Below are 21,169 nucleotides of genomic sequence, written 5' to 3' on the forward strand. Positions count from 1 at the left end.
GGAGGAGGAGAGGAATGCAAGATGATGTAGGCAAAAGTGAACAAGGAGACTGTGAGATAGTGCAGAGTTGTGCTTAGGAGGAGCTACTGAAGGAGAGGGCTTCACTAATAACTGAAGGGGCTTCGCTACTAAGGGATGGAGGGAAGAAAAGAAGAGGGAGACATGTTCTTCATTCATGGCAAGAGCTGTCATCTGGGGAGTTGAGCAAACCATCATCTCATGTCACTGATTGGTGTAAAGGCAAAAGGTGCAGAAGTTTGGATTGGGGAATGAGCTGGGATTCCAGCCAGTAGGAGGCCACGATGGGTGGATGTGACTTAAATGTAAAGATGCGTACACTTAAACAAGCATGGAAAAAACCCAATGAAGCAGAGACCACAGAAACTAAGGGTACCAATAAAGCTCCTTTTGCACTTGTAACACTGACTGTGTTTTATGGCACTCAGATTGTAAAGAGAAATCTAATACAATCAAAAGTATCTGGGTATGCAAAAACTTTCACCTTCTTTCCAAGGTAAATTCTAGGACAAACCTGGGCTTCACAGTAGACGCACAGGAAAAAAAAAAAGCAGCAACTGGAACCGAAGTTACATTTACCATGGGGAGAAGGAGCCACAGAACCAGACACACGCTGACAGCTCGTCTCAGCTGGGTTAGAGCAGCTTAGTCGAAGCTCTGACTGAACCTGTGAGGGAATCACATTAACACAAACTGTGCGCTTAATGCTCCGCTGTACTCCTGATGGCACACGTGTGAGATGTGAAACTCGATTTTACACCGGTGAGACAAAAAAAGAAAAGAAAGGGAGAGTCTCTACTTTAGACATGAAAAAGGAACAAATTACCAAGTGAGGCTAACGTTGGTAAAGAAATCCAGTTTTCAACAATGTAATGAAAAAAAAAGACAACTAGAAAACCTCCAGTGATTCGGCAATGGATTCCAAAATCAGGAACATTTAAAATAGTCAAGACTGTCTTACAGTAAGACAATCTACAAAGCCATTAAATAGATGGAAACAGCTGGAATTACACTAATAATAACTTTAACAGACAAAACACCAAACATTATGAGCTTCTAAGATTTGAGGATTTGGTTCTTTTCTGTGTCATAACAGAAAACTGAATATCTTTTGAATATTTCGAACTGTCCCTTTGATCAAACGGCACATTTAAAAGATATCACAGTTAGTTTATAGAAATAATCACAGGCCGAAAAATAACACCTTGACTCATGAACATAATTATTGGTTGCAGCGCTAAACATAAGGTGCACTTAGTAAAGGTGCTGAATTCGACATTTGCTCTGCAACAACCATAGCATCAACTACACGCATGAAGGCACATTTTCAGGTAGTCGTCAAAGCAAATTAAGAGTGGAAAGTAAAGCATTTCATTATATTAACTCACTCCTGGAAAGCACCGAGCATCACAGGTTAGTGATTTATGACAGCGTAAGAAGATCCAAGGAAAAAGGCCTAACAGGTGGAATAAAATCCACTGAAATTATCTCCTACTTTATTATTGAAGTTTATTGTTACAGGATTGCTCATGGCAATGTCTTCGGGATTCTTTTTTTGGCTCATTAGTTAAAATGGGGGTTACATGCATTAAAAAGGACTTTTACATGAAAAACAGCTTCTAAATTCTGCCTGTGAATTCCTTTAGTGTTCAAATCCTCAAGCAAGATACCCGAGGTACTTTAGATAGGCAAGCGTGAGGAAGCTCATTTTACATCACCACTCCCGTATTATTAAGTGGAGTGTGTTTGCACTGAATTACATATTTTGAATACTTCCTTTCTCCCAACCCACACCCACACACACCCACACAGACAAACAAACAGACTAGATCACTGGTGTTTTTGATTTACATGAAGAACTTTTAAAAAACGCTTCTCTGCAATAAAAAGGCTCGTGTGGCAAGATACCTAGCTGAAGCTTAATTCATCTGTTGTATGAACAAGGAAAAATATTCAAAATCATGAAAAATAAAAGACTTCATTTCTGTTTCCTTTATTAACACCTTTATTAAAGGTCCAGCAGAATCATCCCCCGCTTTATTGTAATGTTATACTTGGATTACTTATATACGGGTACATTTTAACACCACATTTATCACAAGACTTTCTAAGTCTAAAAGAGAAATGTGTTAACTGAGAAAACAATTAACACTTTGAAATGTGACAATCTAAATCTCGCCTCCAGAAAGGTTTCCACGTGCTTTCCTTAGACAGAATTTCATGACACTGTAAAAAAGTGAACATTGGTCTTATCATTATCCATCTGTGAGACTTTAAAAAAAAGGAGACAGAAAAATTTCCAAGAGCCTTTTTTTTTTTTTTTTTTTTACAACTTCAGTTACAGACTTGATTTGTAACTAAGGTGCTTCAGGACCTGGGAGGTAAATGGCCCATCCATTAAGCTCCATGAGGCAAAAACAAGCAGATCTACGTCTGTTTACAGCATTAATCAATGACCTGCCCACTCACAAGTCTCTAAACTGCGACAGGTAACGGCCGTCACTACCTTCCTACTCTCAATCGTCCCCTCAAGGTTACTGCCTTGCTCAGCTCTCAGGATGGGAGCTGCATATTGAGTGCATTGGCTGGGCAGGAGCCAGAGGACCACTAGAGACAAACTTCTGTTTTCTGTCTTGATGGCAGGGGCGAAACATCAACAACTCTCAGCTTTGATGAAAAAACAAAAATGTTATTTGATTTTAAAGCTGCAAAACTGTCGTGGCAGAAAGGTAACATTAATATGATCCAGTAGAAGGGCAATGCAAGATTGTTAAATTAGTAGTAGGAATAGGAGCGCATAGATGCAAGAAGATTAGGAAGAAAAGTATCAAGGCAAAAGTGAGAATGAACATAAAAGATTAGATATGGTGAAATATCAGAGGTGATGGGAAATAGCAAAGTGTAACGATAAGCCATAATCGGCTGTGGGGTGAAGATAAGGTGAAGACAAACTAGGCAACAAGAAAAGATGGAAAATTTCCATCAGGTAGACACCTGAAAATTTATTCCTTTTCTAACTTCTTTTACTGTTTGCTCTGCAAGCGCAAGGTAAACATGCAATAATGTACTATAACATTTGTTTCACCGAAGGGGACAAAACCTAACCTAAACAACCACAAAATCCACAGCTCTGTACTTGCATTTCTCTTCTCCTAACTTTGCAATCTCGTGAGAATGCAAGTTTACAAGAATGCCAGTCGGCTAACATATGATCTGGTCATCAGCCACTAGTCATCCTGGCAGGCAGCGGCCATCAATAATGGATGATGCATGAATTAATCATGGATGAGGGGACAGAGATCTAAACACACATTGAGGTCCCATGGGGAACAGAGGAACTGATGGTAAGCAGCCTAGAGATGAGCAAGTGCAGCTTGAACATCACTTAAAATGCATTACGTAACACAAGGTCAATAAGAAATGCTTGCAACAGTGTAGGTGTTGAGAACTGACGTAATGCAATAAATATATATATATATATATATATATATATATATATATATATATATATATATATATGTCTCACCAGTACATCCAAGAATATTAGAATTGATACTTATGTATTGTAATAGAAACCAACTACAAAGTAAATATAGTCGAGTGTGTGCAGCATTCTGGCAACTGAAGTAGGTGCATGTGTGTAATTGATCCAATTAGACTTATTCTCACCTTTACAACGCAAGCGAAATGACATAGTCTAACCGGGCAAGGTAACCATTAACAAATCCCTTGCCACTATTATGCCTCCATTTACACACCTTCAGTTGGCTAGTTTGTATCCAGTATGTTTTTACACATATAATACAGTGGCATTGATTAAGCATGTATGTGCAGGACAGGAAGAATTATAAACTACCGCTAGTAAGTAAGATAACAACAAAGACAGAGCCAATAAGTGCACTATGAGCAGATCTACTGAACATAATGTATCAAATATTTGAATAACAGTGTATATTTACCTTCATGCAATGAATTATGAGTCTCTTAATATGGAACACACAAGCTCACAAGTGTAGATGTGACACTTGTGCAGTGATAAAATGAAGATTATGTGTATTATGCGAGTTCATGCAGAGGCCTGTAACCTTAATGGGGGTTCGTGTCTTATCTTTGAACCATGCAGATGTGGAGAAGATGAGGAAGCATGGTGAAACACAGCATGCCCTTTACAAATGCTGTCTGGCAGGATTTTACTCCAGTAAGGGGGTTGTGTAAATATGAGTCACCACATGAATGAATGAAAGAATGTGAAGTATGCTGATTGACAATTTAGATATGCTTAGGCCAACTGAAAATACAAGGCTGACCTGCAAGTCTGCTTCCAAATATAAACCAAACGCGCACACACACACACACACACACACACACACACACACACTTTAACACAGGCTACCTCCTCATCTCAGTCACACCAGTCCACAGTTCTTATTTTCAGGTTCTCATTTTCAGGGGGGGATTATTTTAAAAAACAAGTGTCAGATTTATTTTCGTATGTAAGGATGTCATAGTGATTTAAAATAACATTGGACACACACCTGGTTTCACAGTCTTCAGGCGGACTGGCTCCCGAAAGTGGCGGATGACAGCCAGCGTGTCTCGGTTTGTGAGTCCGCTCACGGGAGTGCCATTAACCTCCAGCAGAACGTCCCCACTGCTGGGAAGCCTCCCGGCGTGACACACCAACGCCTCCGACACTATGTGTCCAAGATAGGGGAACTCTCCCAGCTCAGCGCCACCTCGCACCTCCGCTACAGTGACCAGCTCCCCGGAACCTCCCCACGAGACGGTGCACTCCTGCACTTTACTTGACCAGTGCTTCTTCTTTTTCAGTGTCTTGGACATTGTTGGTAGATGTTGAAAACCTATGGGGAAGTCCAAGAACGATTGTCCTTCAAAGCAACAACCGCTTCAAAACCTAAGACGCAATGACGCACGGAAAAATCATTGCCCGATTAGAGAAGTTAATGATGCTGCTGCCTTGTGCTGTATTCCATCTCGAGGAAAACAACTCTTGTTTTTTTGTTTGCTTGCTTGTTTTTTGCTCAGCTGCTCCTGAGAATCAAATATCCTTCCATTGACTTATCCGAGCATCACCTGTCCGCGACTGGAATGTGAGACCAGCTGCGTCAGTGTCGCATTGAAGCGGAAAGTGCTGATTCTGATGCTGGGGCGTCTCGATCCCACACCCCAGTTCACAGCAATGTGCGGTTAATAACCAACAGTAGCTTCCCCTGCACTGTTACACCCCGATATTTGTTACAGAGCAGGACGGAACCGGTGAGTCCAGCAGTTTGCGCGCACCAGTGCCTGTCAGAAAAGCGTGGGAAAAATAGCATATATCCCACTCTGGACTTCAGGAAACGCCAGCACATTTGACAACACTGACGGAAATAGTTTATTTTAAAAAATAAAATAAAATACAGGAAAACGTGAAAAAAAGGGTTTATACGAGGTTCATCAGCTGCTGAAAAACTCCTCTGTCACTGACAGTTCCTAATGCGAACCCACTGAGGTAACTTCACCCTGCGCACCTGTCCTACTCGCCAGCACTCCTCCATGGTGACATCAGCAAGGCAGTCCTTAGAAACGGGAAAACACACCTGGTCCTCCCCCGAACTCAGCGGTTATCGGTTATCTGATCCTTTCAAAACACCGAAACTCTGCTCGTTGCGCCTCGTCGCGCGCTCTGCGCTCTCTCCTGTTTTTTCCAGAAGCACAGTTGATTTTTTTTTTATTCTGAAAACTATGCAGCAGCATGCAACAGACGTGATCCGATTAGGCTTCGCTCCATAACTTTTTTTTAATCGTTTTCCGTGTTGCTTTTATGACGGCAGGCAGTTCTGTCCAATCGGAGATGTGGGAGGCGTTCCCAAAGCGCGTATATTACGCCAATGGTGAATGACAAAGGGTGGGAGTTCTGTGAGTGTTCTCAGTCCGTTGCAAGGCGGAGTTCCCCCTTGGGGACGCGTATTTTCACGTAGAACATGCTTGCAGATAGCCAGAGATGGGTAACCTATCTCTGTGTATGACCTTTGGTCTGCGGTTTGGATTTTTTTTCTCCCAATTTCTTTGTATTCCTATTGCAAAGTGCAACAGCTTCTGAGTGATTGCTGAATTTTACTTGGTTGCTTTAGCTCCGTGAAATGCGTTTGGAGATCTGGAACTAGGAAGGTTGTGTGTCGGTTAATTGTAGTAGTGGTTGTTGATTTTATGTGCAAGTCTGCCCTCTTGTGGTTGCCAACAGACTGAGGCTGGCATGTCATCCAAAGCACCAGCTGGCAACATTCACTTGTAAAACTATTAGATTTTACATTTTAACTAATCTTACACATCCGATGCGAACAATTATATATGAATAGAGTAAATAAACATCGGCGTTAGCGCATTTAAATATACATTTTATTAAGCTCACTAATTTTACTTTTTACCTGGTTTACCCCTTTTTCTTATCTCCCGTACCTGTTATCTACTTTGTCTTTCATATTTTGTCTGATGAAGCAGAGACACATTTCTTGTGAGATGTGTGTGTGTGTGTGTGTGTGTGTGTGTGTGTGTGTGTGTGTGTGTGTGTGTGTGTGTGTGTGTGTGTGTGTGTGTTCATCACAGTTTAGTGACTAACCTGTTTTGGTTGCATTAAGTGTGAGCATGACTCCTGTTAATGTTATCGTTTCTGGTGTTTTGCTAATAATTAACAGTCAGTCAACTTTCCAGCGCCACTCACCGGTCAGCGCCCTCACAGAGCCGAGCCTGTATTCCGAAAAGCCGCTGATAACAGCTGCGTTATTATGATTTCTTTTCTCTTTTTTTCCCACTGCTGTTAATCTTTATATTATAAGGTCTGTAAATGTTTGTTCACCCGCACAATAGAGCCTCTGGTGTCAGGTAGGAAAACTAATTTTTAACATTTAGACTGTGCCCTGCTCGTTTTTTGTTTTGTTTTTTTCATTTTCAAATGACTTCAAAGTTAATTAGTTTTACTCAACACCGGAATAAAATTCTCGGCTGGCAACCCTTGAATTGCTTTTGTTGATACGGTCTGCAGATTCTCCCACATTTGAGAAATGCGACCTGCTCCTAATGGACGTGGACACAAAATGTAGCAATGACACCTCTCTCTGTCCATCCTGTAAGTTTTAAACATGATAATGATTGCATTGCTATTAGCTGGAAGTTCATTTGCCTTGTATACACGACAGCTAGAGCATTTGACCCCTTCCTGATTTCTTAGTTTGTTGCATGTTTGTCACAAAGACAAAGATTACCGAGGTAAATACAAAATGCAGATTTTAGATGATGGTGTAATTTCTCAAGGGGGAAAAAGCTATGACAAACAACCTGCCCCTGTGTGAAAAAGTAATTGTGAAATGGTGAAAGCAACAGCGTGGACTTTGAAATGTTCTGAACCTGCTTCTTTAACTTGTTTTGTAGATGAAGAGTCATCAGGCACACTTGCCCTCATTATAATCCCTTCCCTGTTGGCTCTGAGCACGGTGTTAGTGGTGGCTCTGATTTTTTATGCTCTATGTAAAAATAAAGAACGACGACACAGGACTTCACCTCATTTTAAAAATGGTAGGAGCTGCAATAACTATATGTCAATTCATTAAAACAGCGTGAAATCCTTTAAAAATCTAACATATTTCTGTTTGAGTGTCTCATAGTAATGCCAAGTGCTTATTTACTTATATTTGCCCTTGTATCAGGCCAGCAGATTGTATCCCTGTCTACAGCTTCTGTAGGTCCTCCAAAGGTCCCGGCAGCTTTAGATCCCTGGGAAATCCCAGAAGAGTGTGTTCTTGAGGGACTAGAGTTTTGGCAGACTGGTTGCTATGGCCCCATTTGTAAAGGTCTGCTGAAGGAGAAAGGTGGAGCCTCCTCTGTCGTGGTGGTTAAGTGCCTTCGAGGTACTGTATAAATCTGATATAAAGCAAGGGTCATCACTGGAGTTAAGCTTGTCCAGTTTTTATTCTATTGATTTAATTCTATACAGATGCCTCTGGCAAGCCTGAAGCTAAAGAATTTGTTGAGTGGCTCCTCTTCTGTGCTTCAGTGTGTAAACATGAAAATGTGGTGCAGATGCTGCACTGTCAGACCAAATGTCTACCCATGTACCTGGTTTTAGATGCCCACAACCCAGGGAATCTCCTTCACTTCCTCTGGACACTTAGAAATGTAAGTGATCCAAACCTTCTACCTATTCAGCGGCAAAGGCAATCTTCAATTATTCAATGTAGTGCAATGACAAGGACTTATTTTTAACTCCAGAACAATTTAAGCACTGCAGATCCCTCGCAAAACTTCTCTGAGAGGTCAGTGTTTCTGGTGGCAAAACAGATTGCAGCTGGCCTGGTGAGTCACTTTTTTTAGACCAATTATTCCCAACACACAACTGGAATAAAACGAGTTCATTTTAGATGTCACGCCCTGCAGCAGATGACATTCTGCCATTTCTTCCCCCAAGATGCTGGAAAGTGTTGTTTATCTTGAATCTTGAATAACTGTTGCAACAAAAAGATTGACATGTTTAGCTGTAATTGGATCCTCCTCCAGGATTACCTGATGTCAGAGCACAGGCTGGTGCATGGTGATGTTGCTGCCAGAAACATCTTAATTGGCCCAGGCCTCTCGGCTCGAGTATCTGGCCTGGGCGTGGCATTTGAAGGACGCAAAATGGATTCAGCAATTAGACAAAGGGCAGCAAAGGTGCCATTGAAATGGCAGGCTCCAGAGCGGATTATGATGCTGCTCAGCATCGACAGAAGCGACGTGTAAGGGCAGAGTTATGGCTAAGGAAACAAAACACAAAGACACGATATATATATATATATATTTTATTATTCACATTTTTTGTCTTTGCTCTTATATGTGCATTACATGCTTTAAAAATCATGTTTCTATGAGTCACAGTGTTTTGTTTTGTTCCCCCTGCACACCAGGTGGTCATTTGGAATCCTACTATATGAACTGATCACTTTAGGTAAAGTACTGTCATCTTATCTGCCAAAGTTTTATAGTACATTTCCATCTTATCTTAATCCAAATCTACTAATTACTACAATCAAACCATTAACAACATTACAGAGCCAATAAATGTTTTTTTTCCCATACCTCAGGATCCCCTCCATACCCTGAGCTGGAGCCTTCAACAGTGCTTCCAAAGCTGCAGGCGTCTTATCGAATGAAGAGACCAAAGAACTGCGGTGGACTTTTGTACGTGTAATTCACCTAAAAGCAAGCAATAGACAGGGACGTATGAACAAATCCGTATGGAGTATATATATATATATATATATATATATATACATGCATTAAGTACAGTATAGTGAAAGTCATAGTCATAGTCATAGATGACAAGATTGACACTCGTCTTTTCATGTTTAATATAAAACTGCTGCAAGAAGCTATCAGGCTTGTCTAAGAACCAGCACCTCTAAAGCTCACTAATGAACTTGTCATATATAATTTATTGATTTGGATTATAAACATAAGTTTTAAAACTTCAAAGGTGCTGGTAGCCAGATTTCATTGCCACTGGGCAGAATCTGGCTCAGTGTTTACCTCTAACTTTAAAAGTCTTTGTGACAGGCTACCCAGGATTGTGATTGGTTAGCTTCATATGATAAGCAGCCATGACAGTGATACTGATTTGCTTGTGAAACAGATGAAACGCAGATGAATTCTAAATGTCTCCATATGTATTTAGGTATGACCTGATGAAGTACTGTTGGATGTGGAGCTTCAAAGAGCGACCGGCATTTTCAGCCATCATCAAGCTGTTTGAGTCCTCGCTGCACATTGCTAATACAACGCCGATTTATATTTCTGAGGTCGTTGACATAACTGAATATAAGAGAATGGCAGGACTGATCGAATAGACCTACGCTCATCCGCCACTTTCTTGGGTATACTTGTTGTTGGGGGCACAACAACAGGTGCTGGTTGATGCAGTTATTGAATCAGCTAATCACATGGTAGCAACTCATTAAATTTAGGCATATAAGAAATGGTGAAAAGTCTTTCTGAAATTCAGACCAGAAGAAGAATCAGAAGAAACTATCACATTTTGACTTTAAACATGATGTGATTGCCAGATGAGCTGGTTTGAGTGTTTTACTAGGATTTTACTATTTTACTAGAAAAATAAAGATACCCAGTGGGGGTGAAAATGCCTTACTGATGACAAAGGCCAGAGGACAGGTTGCTTTGAGATGATAAGAATACAGCAGTAACTCAAATAAACTATAAATAAGCCAAGGAATGCTGTGAAGGCACAATACACCAAACCCTGGAGTCAATGAGCTGTAGCAGCAGAAGACCACATCAGATGCCACTCCTGTCAGCTCAGGAAACTGAGGCTACATTTCACACAGTCTCTCCAAAGGTGTACAACAAAAGATGGAAAACTGTTGCCTGTTTGATAAGTGTCAGTTTTTGCTACAAAATTTAAATGGTAGGGTCAGAAGTTAGTAAAAAAACCCTCTAAAGTGTCTTGTATCACCTCGATAGCCTGCTGGTGATGTAATGGTGTCGGGCGTATTTTCTTGGAACCCTTTTTGCTTCTTAGTACCAGCTGAGCATCATTTAAAGGCCACCTGAGTATTGTTGCTAACCATGTCGATCCCTCTATGACTACATTGTGCTTGTCTTCTAATGGCTGCAATGCTGAAAACCTCAAGTCATCTCAAAAATGTTGTTTTTGAACTTGACAATGAGTTCTCTGTATTCTAGTGGCCCCCAGTGGCCACTAACTCTAAAACCAGTAGAACCCCTTTGGGACGTGATGGCCCAGAAAAGCATCATACATGTGCAGCCAGAAAATCTGCAGCAACTGTGTGATGCCATCATATCAATATTGACCAGAATCTCTGAGGAATGTTTCCGGCACCTTGCTGAATCTATGTCATGAAGAATTCTGAAGGCAAAAGGGTAAATTGTCCAGTGAGTGTATGGTAAATATGTCAGTAACATTCACATTAGAGATCAATCACGATTTATTAATAACCGTGTATGGGTTTAGTTGAGACGTTGATAGCAATCCGACATGTTAAAAGTGACTACAGGAGTTCTAACATTTCCAGTTCAGTAAAAATAATGAATCAAGACAATAATTCCAAGTATTATTTTTTTTATTAATACAGCCTTGTTGTCAAATTGTACAGATCTAAAAGCACAGATTTTAGTAATACTTGAGAACTTTTCCACTATCTTTGGGCAAAGTACAGTTTTTGTATCTATAATGCTCTTGGCATGCAGACATTACTGTGACTTTACAGTTTCAAAACCAGAAACACCCAAACAGAAAAGCTGAATCCACCAATGAATGACAAGTATATCTGCGCTCAGTTCACTGTCGATTTTAATCGTAACACTGGTTATCGTAAACCATGTCGAGAATGAACTACAGTGATTTTAAATCATAACTGAATCAGAAAACATTACATTTGTTTTTGTTTTTTTATTTCTTAACAAAGATCTTGTGTTATAAATTGTGCTCCACTTGATTATCATTGCTTCAAATAGCTCTTTAAGGCAGAATAATATGGATAACTTAAGTTCCAAAAAGCTGTGGCTTACAGGAGACTGATTAAAGTAACTAAAATCACTGAACCTAAACTGCGAGTGATTTCATACCCGACTTTGACACCTCTGAGTGTGAGCTCGAGGATGATGGTTTTTTAAAGGGCGTGCAACAAATCATAATTTACACAAGTGCTATCTTTAGGCCTGAAAACAGACACGTTCAACTGTTACTCTGTGCTCACATTTCATCGGGCTTCTGAACAAATTGGTACAAAACTATATAATCTTCTCATTTCAATTCAATTTTATTTATACAAATCACAACAGCAGTCGCCTTTATATTGTAAGGCAGACCTTACAATAATACATGCAGAGAAAAACCTAACAATCATAATCATTTGTTACTCACAATGCAGAGAGGCACTAACACCCACTGTGAAACACAATGAGAGATTTCAAAAATGCGTTCTTACTAAATAAGATCTACAAAACAAGTGATTTGTCTCAGATCAGATATATACTGGCCAATATCATCACACACATTATTTCCTCCACCAGCCTCTTCGGGTTTAAAGTCTGCTGCACTATGCTTGTGATCAAACTCAGCACTGACTCTGACATTATCTTACCTTTAAGTTGAAGCAGAACGTGCAGTAATTTTACCCACTAGATGGCAGGAAGGGTTTGGAAGCCTCTCTAAGGGTAAATTCACTCTACATGAGGCAGAAAACTGCTGGGGATTTAGTATTTCACCTTATGCCACATAAGATGTTCTAAAGACACCTGCTGTGACATCACTAATTCATCACCATTACAGTCCAGTGTGGATTTACTCACTATTTAAACCATAATGCCTCTTAAAACAGAGGCAAATGCATATAATAACCCAATAAAAAAATAATCACACATTGATGAAATAAGGGAATCTATTGCATCATATCGTCTTGAAGCTTAAATAAAAGCCCCTAACTTACAAGAGTTCTGGTCAGTAAGTTATTTAAAACATATATTCAAACAGCAAATCAAAATTGTGAAGGACACTACAATCATATTAAATAATTATATTTTCCTTTATCACTGGATTTAAGATCTCTCCGTAAACGGTAATGATCTCAATCCAAAAAACAAACGTTAAAGAATATAATTTTAATCAAAATGGGTCTACTGGATGAATTAAAATGACTTTGTTTTAAAGTATAGATACAGAGAGGGCATGAAATTCTGAATCTCAATGAGATATTACGTTTGATTCATGGATTAGAGCACATACCTACATAATTGTTACTATTTCAGTAGCCATTCTTTAACTACACTCAACACTATGAAATAAATATTATTAAGTCATTTGCGATAAACCACAACAAGTTAGAAGTAAGAAAATATTGGATATATATATATTTTTTAAAATAATATTTAGAATCATACTGTAGATGTGCTTGCTGCCATGTGCTCCCAATACTGACCAAGATTGGATTAATACTGAAGAAGGGGGTTTAATAGATGACAGGATGAAGGTTAATCCTCACCAGTAACATAAAATGCCTTGCTCATCATTCTTACTGATTTTAGGTTCCCTCACAGGTGTCATCTCAAAAAAAATAAAAAAATAAAAATAAAAACGTTAAGCAGAGTGCATGCATGTGATGCATGAATTAGCTTGAATCCTCCACGGCAGTAGGACGCAGCAGCAATCTGTAAGCCTTGGTTCACCTGGACGGGCTGAGGTAAACCTGTTTGGGAGTGTTTTTAAGCGTGCCAGCATCCCTTTTAGACTTTACTGCTCCATAGAGATGTTGGGAACAAAATGTAAGAGACAGACCACAGCAGGTAGTACATACACGCAGAAGGGAAGGAAGAGCAGAACAACATGATGATTCCTGAAAACAAAAACACAAAAAAGAAACTGAATGTCTGCACGAAATGAAGGTGTTGCACTCATTATCTGGGCTTCAATAATGTTTTTTCCCCCAACACTTCTTTTTAATATCGAGGTGTTTACTAGATGCTTTGATCTGCAGAATGGACTGATTAGCCAGCATGCCATCTTTATCACAGCACAAAAATATTTGAATGTGGAACAGCCAGGATATTTTTCCAAAAAGCAGCTTCAATGAATATAAATTCAAATTTTTGGCACAAAGCGATTTAAATTCACATTTGGACTGGGATAAGTTAAATAAATGTTTCCTTGTGGTTTAGTTTAGAATTCATAAACACATGCAGTAAGTGGCTCAAACCTCATTAAAAATAAATAAGTAAATAAGAGTAAAAACATTTATCGGTTTTGGCAGTTCTGGTTAATTACTTTACCTCCAGCGTAGACTACTTTCTTCCAGGCCTGCGACTCCAGCACTCTGTCGTGAGGGTAAAAGTTCTGGCTGATCATGAAGAGGATCATGGCAACTGCAATGACTCGGAGCAATGCCATGTTTCCCCCCGACAGCAAAGAGGCACTTGCCAAGATGGCCGACGAGTAAATACAGGGCAGACCACGATACATGAAAGGGATCCCTATGAGGAAAAACAACACAAATGATGATTGAAATTGAAGACTAAATTGAAAAGGACAGTGTTAAATAAGACTACAATTTTCTTTTTAATCTCACCACTGGAGAAGAAACAGAGGCGCACAAAGACAGAAAGGACGTAACACATGCACAGGATGTTGTCGAGCAGATCAGATGTTCTCAGGAGCAATGACGTCGCAATCCCAAAGGTCGTGAAGTCAGCAAAATCATCTAGCTTTGCACCTGAACATGAAAAAGGAAGGTTTGGCATGTTTGCTGCTGACAGCTGTAATGAGCTTTAGAAAGGCTTGTGTCACACTGCTTCTATTAGCATAGCACATTAATCGTGAAAGCCACAGTAGATGTATTATGTCTCTTCAGCACTGATCTTTGCCAGTGCCATGTCATGTGACAGTCGTGCGGTGAATGTGCAAAAATTTCTCAAGTGGAAATGTCAGTGTCAGCCCAACAGGCAGGCATTCTATAAACAACATTCTCCACTGCCTTATCTCTTTATCCCTCAGGAGCACATAGCATGTTTTCAGCGGATGAGGATGAGGCGATTCGGGCCACGGCACAGATGAACGAGGTGGAATTCCACAGTCCAGGGTCAACAATTTTAGCAATTTCAGATATGCAGAGAACCCAAAGCAACAGGATAAAATAGACAATTGGGCCATGATCCCGTGGAATTAGGCTGCTTAATCAGAAAGTTATTGTTCATTTGACAAAATACGTGGGGGGCACAACAACACCCACCTGCAAAGTCATGCAGAAAAGGCTTGTTGAGACACAAAGCCCCCTGCAATGTGCAGCCAACAATGTATTGTGACGCACCTGAAAACTATTTTGGGATCTCAGAAATGAGGAATTTGCAGACTGGAAGCAATGTCAAAGCTATTTATACTTTCCCTTTTACTATGTAAGGCATTGGGCTCTTTTGTAAACAAGCCGCAAATATAGTCCTTAAAGCGTAAATATGCAAGTATTTAAATATGCATTCATCTCGTCTTGTCTAGAGCACAGAAATAACTTGAAAGAAGTTAACTTGATGAATCTCAAATAACATTGCATAAATTATTCATGACTCTTCTGTTGGAAACATAAGCAGAGTTTTCAATTGCAAAGGTTCCCTTTACTGGATCTCTTTGTGTGGCCAAATTAAAAAAAAGCTCAGACAAAAAGATTGTGCAGCAAGCCCTGCCAACACCACAGTGGAAGTTTATCTTTGGTAAGTGCTATTGACCACAACACTCCACTTACCCAGTGCAGAGCATGCATTGAGTTGCCTGGCAACTGCTCCATCTGCCAAATCCAGGAGGTAGCCAATCAGGACGAGCCAACACGCAGCGTGATGGTGCCTGAACAAAGCCAGTCATTGTTAGGTTGAACAATTAAATAAAAGGGTTAAATGTCTGCAAGTTCAAAAGTTCTGACAATGTTAGAAAAGTCTCTTTTTTATATACAGCAGATTGCCATTGTTGGGAAAGCAAACTGTGCCTTTAAACTAAACTTAGAGCGGCTCGTAATCTGTTATAAATATTATGATTTTCCTTGATGGGCTAAACACAGGATGTTAATAACATTGGATGGATGTGTTTGAAAACACAAACAATAAAACCATAATAATAACAATAATTGAAAACACTTATATGTTTGCTAAATTATAGCTCAGCTTCTGAAATACTACTTTTATTTTTTCTGTTGTGTTTTCTGATTTATTCCTGGGTTTTGTGGAATTTTGATTGATTTTATTGCGTTGAGTTTAATGACTAAAGTTTGGTTATTGATGCACAACATCATTCATTTCCACACTCATTCACATAATGATTCCTCCTTACAAACGCCGCCCATCCAGCAGCTGACAAGTAAAACCCATTACTCCTTTAATTACTCACCCATTAAGGCTGCTGAGAATCGAGGCCATGCCCATGACCATGTTGGCAACTGACAGTGCATTAGCTGCATTTTTACGCGCAAACTCCTTGATCTGAAGTTCTGTGGCCCGATCGCTCAGAAAGAGTTTTTTGGTGCACTGAAAGAAACCTGAGACCAAACGATAACAGCAGTTAGTATTTTTCTGCGTTAGGTCAATAATCTCTGCTGAGGTTTTAGAAAAACTAAATCTAAAGCCCTACTGACAGAAGACCACACCAGATGGCATGTTGATGCACGTGTCTGAATTGGTATAGTTTACTAATCATATTTTGGGATTTAGACAGACTTTAGTTCGAGCACAAGAAGAAAAAAATGTAACAATTCTGAAACGTAATCTTAAACCTTAAGTATACCATCTATTACTCGAAAGAAAAGAAGTATTTACACACTTTATCATGGGAATCATAATGCAGGTCTTTTAATTTTGTTTTTTAAAGGAAAATATTACTCCCTCCTCTTATGTAAAAGAAATGGCACTTACCAAGATGCATGATTATTGGCTGGAGACCAACCTTACGATACATTCATCCCTTTTCAGATCACTACAATGCATTTGTTACTGTACATTAAGTCAGGTGTGTGCAGCCTACCGCATGCAACATTAAGGACTGCCTCATTATCTGCTTGTTATATTATCATTTATACAAATGAATCAAACATATTACACATGTTTATCTGTAGCAAAACACTGTCCAAAATCACATGCAATAACCTCTAAGATCAAAGATAGTATTTGAAAAATAAATAAGTCAATAGCATGCAAAATCTGAACAGGATGAATGTAAGTGCTAAAACTCAAATGTGAAATCTTATCATGGATCAAACACACACAAATACTGGTGTGGGGAACAAGTATGGATACTTAGGGGACTACATACAGCCTTGGCTACAGTGAGAGTGAGTTGGACCTACTGCGTTGACACATACCAGACAAGAGATCAATTAGCCTGTTAACTCTGGTCCAAACAAACTGACCTTACACAAGGACATGGCAGCAGCATTCACACAGCTTAAATTAATATTAATATTAATAACACAGCAGCCCAGGCTTTAATGGGAATTGTGTTATTAAATTTAACCTGCAACCCACCTAGTTTCCTTGTTGGTTTGTTTTTTACATTATAGTGTCAATATTAATAGTTTATAAACAGATTCTATCTGTTTGGATGACTAGGAAAGCAGTATGTAAATGCTATATAAATTCACTATTTATACATAACGTTCCTCATTGTTGTAATTCAATTACATGGTTCTTTATCTTTTCCTGTATTTTGCTTGATACAGCGAGTCAGTACTCAGACCTTTAAGCCCTTTTATAAGGGCTTTAAATACGGTCTGTTAAAATAAGGAACAAGTTTAACAGTGTTTATAGTTTTCAGGTCTGGGACTGTTTAGTTCAGCTGCAACCATTAAACAATGTCAAAGGGGATGACGCTTGTAAAAAAATAAAAGCTGATTTATTTTGAAATTAAATGACCTTTTTCATCAAATATAAACAAGTTTAAATGAGCATTTCCTGTTTATTCAGGATGTAAAATTTAAAGCTCAGACAGCATTCAAAGAAAATACAAACAAAAATATGAGACAGAAGGATGTTTCAAATACTGTTTCAAAGCAATGTATACACTATTAATATTGATAATATAAGCCCCTGCAGTTCAACAATTGGAAATAAACTGCATTTTATGAAAAACAAGCTTGCAGTATTAAGACTACATTCACTATTGCAGTCAGCAACACTGAATGACTGCTGACACGGCTTCTCTCCAGCCCCCAAAAAATCCCACTCAAAAAACAAAAACTGGCCCCACAAATTAAAAAAATAAATAAATTATTTTCTATCTGCCTCCTCTTTTGTGAGCTTTATTTTAAAAAAAATATTTTTAAAACAAGTCACAGTGCTGTCCAAGACAATATGCACAGATAATGACCTGCAAAGCTTCAATATTTTTAACCCTTCAAGTGTTTTTCACCCTGAACTTCCTGTGATTCCAAAGCCAGGCGAATTCAAGAGACTCTTCATCTGAAAGAAAACAGCGTATGAGACACAGCAGAAAGCCAACAATCACTTGCACTTTAACTTGACAGCATGCTTTTTTACTTTTCATTCTGAACTTTAGCCTAGATTGCAATCTGGCATTTAAATTACTATCTAAATCCTTTTTTTTTTTACAGGACAAAACAAAGCATATCAGTTAATGCAGGTAACATTCTGCATTAAATCGGGAAATCATGGAATTGCCAAGCTTCCCATATAATCCATAAGCACCATTAGAGAACCACGCATGCAGCTTAAACTAGCTAAAAGATTTTACTGGCAAGTTTTAATCTAACCACTCAATTCACTCTCTTGGTCACTAATAAAAAAGAGGATAAAGCCAGAGCCAGAGATGCACTGTCAATTTCAAACAGGTCTCTATTTCTGGGTTGCCCCTAATGAGTGCAAAGCATGACGGGAAGACCTTTGTTATGTAATACCCTATGTTTCCTGGTAACAACTAAAAAGCCCAAATGGAAAACAGGGAAAACTCAGAGCTCACGATTCACAAAGGGGGGATAATCTTAAGTTAATGCACTGGACAATTTAAACTATATACTTTTTAGATTGAATGTGTTCTGAAATGTTGACATATAGTAAAAATATATGGTGATGAATTTACAATTAATGCATAAATGATGCACAGCTGTTAACGAAGGTTAACTGGGCATACTGAATATGGTGTGGTGCTGAAGTAAGCATTATAATTAGTATATGTACAAATTATAGTCAGTATACAATAATGAACAATAACAACACTGAAGTTGTAATATGAGAAGAAATTTCTCCAATAAAAGGTGTTGGTTGTGCTGTGTATGTTTATAAAAATTTCAACTTCAGCACCTGCAGAACTTAATTTTGTCCAAACATCATCATATTTGTTTTCCTGCCTAATTTGATCCCAGTACACCTCAGCTTCCATCCCTGACACCCGTGCTGAGGTGTACAGTAATCCAGATTAAGAGAAGAGAGTGAGAAAGGGAACCTACCAGAGGAGGACGTCAGGAGGACCATGATCATGTCTGGCTCAAAGTGCAACAACTGAAAGACAAATTAAAATAAGAGTATTTTTATTACACATACAGTACTGTTCCGGATATATACATCCTTATTTATAATTGCAGATATACTGGGACTACTTGAGAATTGAGATTAGAAACGATCTTCATAAACATCCCAAAGATCCTAAACAAGACAACCATCCCTTTCGTAAATCCTTCTGTCTGTTCTTTACCAATTCTAACTAACAGAACCTTTCAGGACTGTCACGCTACAACAGAATCTTCAGGTAATAAAATATTGTTTTGCATGCATGCGCAAAAGTTATACTTTCCGCCGTACTTCTCCGCGATTGCATGAAACCCTAAATAGATGACACTGACAATCTTCGAAAACAAATCTTATTCCGCCTCTGCGCTCGAAACCACCTGCTGGTTCATCCTTCACATCTGGTCAGCGGAAACCTTAATGCGCAGCGCTCTATCCTAAGAATTGGACTGATTCTGCAGGGTCAGACAGCCTCATCCTTCAGGACAAACACATCCCCGAAGACTTGAGAATAAAATATACACCGATCTTAAATGTGTAGAGGTGTTTGAGCCCCCACCCCCAGCATCGAGGTTTAAGCAAGATGTGCAACTGCGTCACAACCAGCTGGACAAAAGCCCAGCGAGCCTAAAATATTGGTATAAAATGCACTTGTTTCATCTAAATTTCATATAAAATGCGTCTCATCTTACCTTCGAAGGAGCTCCACTGATTACTTAGTGTATACAAATCAAAGGATGGAGAAACGCACGCACTGGGATCCTATAATCTTATTTTTCCTCGTTATGTATGTTTGTTCTGTTTGTCAGCAGATCAATTTGAAAATGAATTTAACGCCTGAGTTTAATGTTGCCACGGCCTCAGTTTCACAGTCATCACACAACCGGTTACCTGTCAACTTCCCAGCCACTTTTTCAGCGGGTCCTTTTAAAGTCCAAGGATAAGTCCGCTGGAACATTCCACCGGAAGTGACGCCCCTGTTGTTTCTGGATTTTTCTGAAATAATGTTGCTCAACTCTGTTGACAATTACCGCTGAAGTGGAAGTGACATTGAGGAAAAAAGCGATTTAATATTTATTTATTTGCATGCTAATACGACGTGCAAACACAAGTTAATATGTAGTAATATGGAAACCACAGTGATTAGAAGGCTATCAATATTTCAGTGACGCAAAGCTGTGGATCATTGAAGCATCTTTAAAATATGCAACACTGTTTATTATCTAAATATTTTTGTTTGTTTGATGACTTTAAGTGGCTGCTTTTCTGTTAGCAACACGTTTGCATATTAACCTCTTAAGCCCCAACTACTTAACATTTCTGAGGCATTAAGCTGTCACAATGAAAAATAAATTACGAAACACAAGTGAATGGAAAATTTCTGCTTTTCTTTACATGAATTAATTTTTGTTTAAAATCAATTAAACTAATCCACACATCCATTTATGTGCTTATGAAATCACCACAAGTCAAAAATCTTAACAGACAATAACACTGAGTCATATTAGGATTTAGAAAGTGGTGTGCTGTCTGACTTTTTGTCTTTGCTAACTGCCTTAGCATTTTTTATTCTTTTCACTGGTAACTCTAAAGTCAAAAATCATTGTTGGTCTTACAGGTGCCTTTTGAAAACCCAAAGCTCAGATAGACTATTTACTTAACCCTAAACTGAATAAGTAATTTAAAAAAATGCTTTTGTTTGCTTGTGTGTTCGTGTTTTTTTTTTTTAATTATTATTCTCAGGATGGTTATAGTGTATTACTGCAACACATGATATAGTCATTATAGAGTGACATAAGTTGAGTGACAAAATGTTAACAAGTGACTCTAAATGTACAAGCTCTACCTTTTCTCAAAAAGTCCATGTACATTAATTCAGTTTACTTAACAAACTCACTTAAGCACAGATTAATGAAGCATTCACTACTGTGTGTGTAATACAAGTGTAAATAGACAAATGGTTGGGATTTAATGATTGGGTTGGACATGATGTTCAAATTTATTTTACAACCCCTACAAACAGAGACCACATGAGCTGTGTGTTGTTACACATACCCCCTGTTGCTATTACCAATATAAAGTTCAATGAATACTGTGACTG

The 21,169-nt window shown here is 38.8% G+C and overlaps 3 protein-coding genes across 9 annotated transcripts in view; 1 reads left to right on the forward strand and 2 right to left on the reverse strand.

The window, feature by feature from the left end:
- magi3a (membrane associated guanylate kinase, WW and PDZ domain containing 3a) overlaps positions 1-5,812 on the reverse strand; it is a 114,342-nt gene extending 108,530 nt beyond the window's left edge. For all 4 annotated transcript variants that reach the window (XM_087833339.1, XM_087833342.1, XM_087833341.1 and 1 more), the window contains exon 1: positions 4,554-5,812. In XM_087833339.1, the coding sequence (XP_087689465.1) occupies positions 4,554-4,860 (307 nt within the window). In that variant the 5' untranslated portion in view covers positions 4,861-5,812. The remainder of the gene's footprint in view (positions 1-4,553) is intronic.
- A 956-nt stretch (positions 5,813-6,768) lies between these two features.
- On the forward strand, positions 6,769-11,872 carry si:ch73-206d17.1 (tyrosine-protein kinase STYK1). Its single transcript, XM_035909215.2, has 10 exons — positions 6,769-6,900; positions 7,061-7,144; positions 7,447-7,590; positions 7,722-7,922; positions 8,009-8,190; positions 8,284-8,367; positions 8,569-8,786; positions 8,955-8,995; positions 9,132-9,228; positions 9,722-11,872. Exons 2-10 carry the CDS (start codon positions 7,096-7,098, stop codon positions 9,891-9,893), a joined length of 1,188 nt encoding a protein of 395 aa, XP_035765108.2. The 5' UTR covers positions 6,769-6,900; positions 7,061-7,095; the 3' UTR covers positions 9,894-11,872.
- tmem269 (transmembrane protein 269) lies at positions 11,825-20,034 on the reverse strand. Of its 4 annotated transcripts, none has more exons than XM_006794049.3 (7): positions 19,960-20,034; positions 19,011-19,062; positions 15,944-16,091; positions 15,309-15,406; positions 14,145-14,288; positions 13,849-14,049; positions 11,825-13,415 (listed from the first exon to the last, which is right to left on the reverse strand). In XM_006794049.3, the coding sequence occupies exons 2-7, from the start codon at positions 19,039-19,041 to the stop codon at positions 13,306-13,308; spliced, it is 732 nt and encodes a 243-aa protein (XP_006794112.1). In that variant the 5' UTR covers positions 19,042-19,062; positions 19,960-20,034; the 3' UTR covers positions 11,825-13,305. The 4 variants fall into 4 exon arrangements, with proteins under 4 accessions (XP_006794112.1, XP_006794111.1, XP_006794110.1 ...); XM_006794048.3 differs by having other exon boundaries at positions 19,761-20,001; XM_006794047.3 differs by lacking the exon at positions 19,960-20,034 and adding an exon at positions 19,449-19,562.
- Between the last annotated feature and the right edge of the window lie 1,135 nt (positions 20,035-21,169).

This window comes from Neolamprologus brichardi, chromosome 20 (genome assembly GCF_056152115.1).
Source record: "Neolamprologus brichardi isolate AB-2024 chromosome 20, ASM5615211v1, whole genome shotgun sequence".
Taxonomy (NCBI): domain Eukaryota; kingdom Metazoa; phylum Chordata; class Actinopteri; order Cichliformes; family Cichlidae; genus Neolamprologus; species Neolamprologus brichardi.

Excerpts from the sequence above, each read along its gene's own strand:
- si:ch73-206d17.1 (XM_035909215.2), top strand. The coding sequence starts at position 7,096 with ATGGACGTGGACACAAAATGTAGCAATGACACCTCTCTCTGTCCATCC. Across the intron at positions 8,191-8,283 it reads TCCTCTGGACACTTAGAAAT|AACAATTTAAGCACTGCAGA; the intron begins GTAAGTGATCCA and ends TTTTAACTCCAG. Across the intron at positions 9,229-9,721 it reads AAGAACTGCGGTGGACTTTT|GTATGACCTGATGAAGTACT; the intron begins GTACGTGTAATT and ends ATATGTATTTAG.
- tmem269 (XM_006794047.3), bottom strand. Across the intron at positions 15,407-15,943 it reads ATTCTCAGCAGCCTTAATGG|GCACCATCACGCTGCGTGTT; the intron begins GTGAGTAATTAA and ends GGCTTTGTTCAG. Across the intron at positions 14,289-15,308 it reads CAATGCATGCTCTGCACTGG|GTGCAAAGCTAGATGATTTT; the intron begins GTAAGTGGAGTG and ends TTTCATGTTCAG.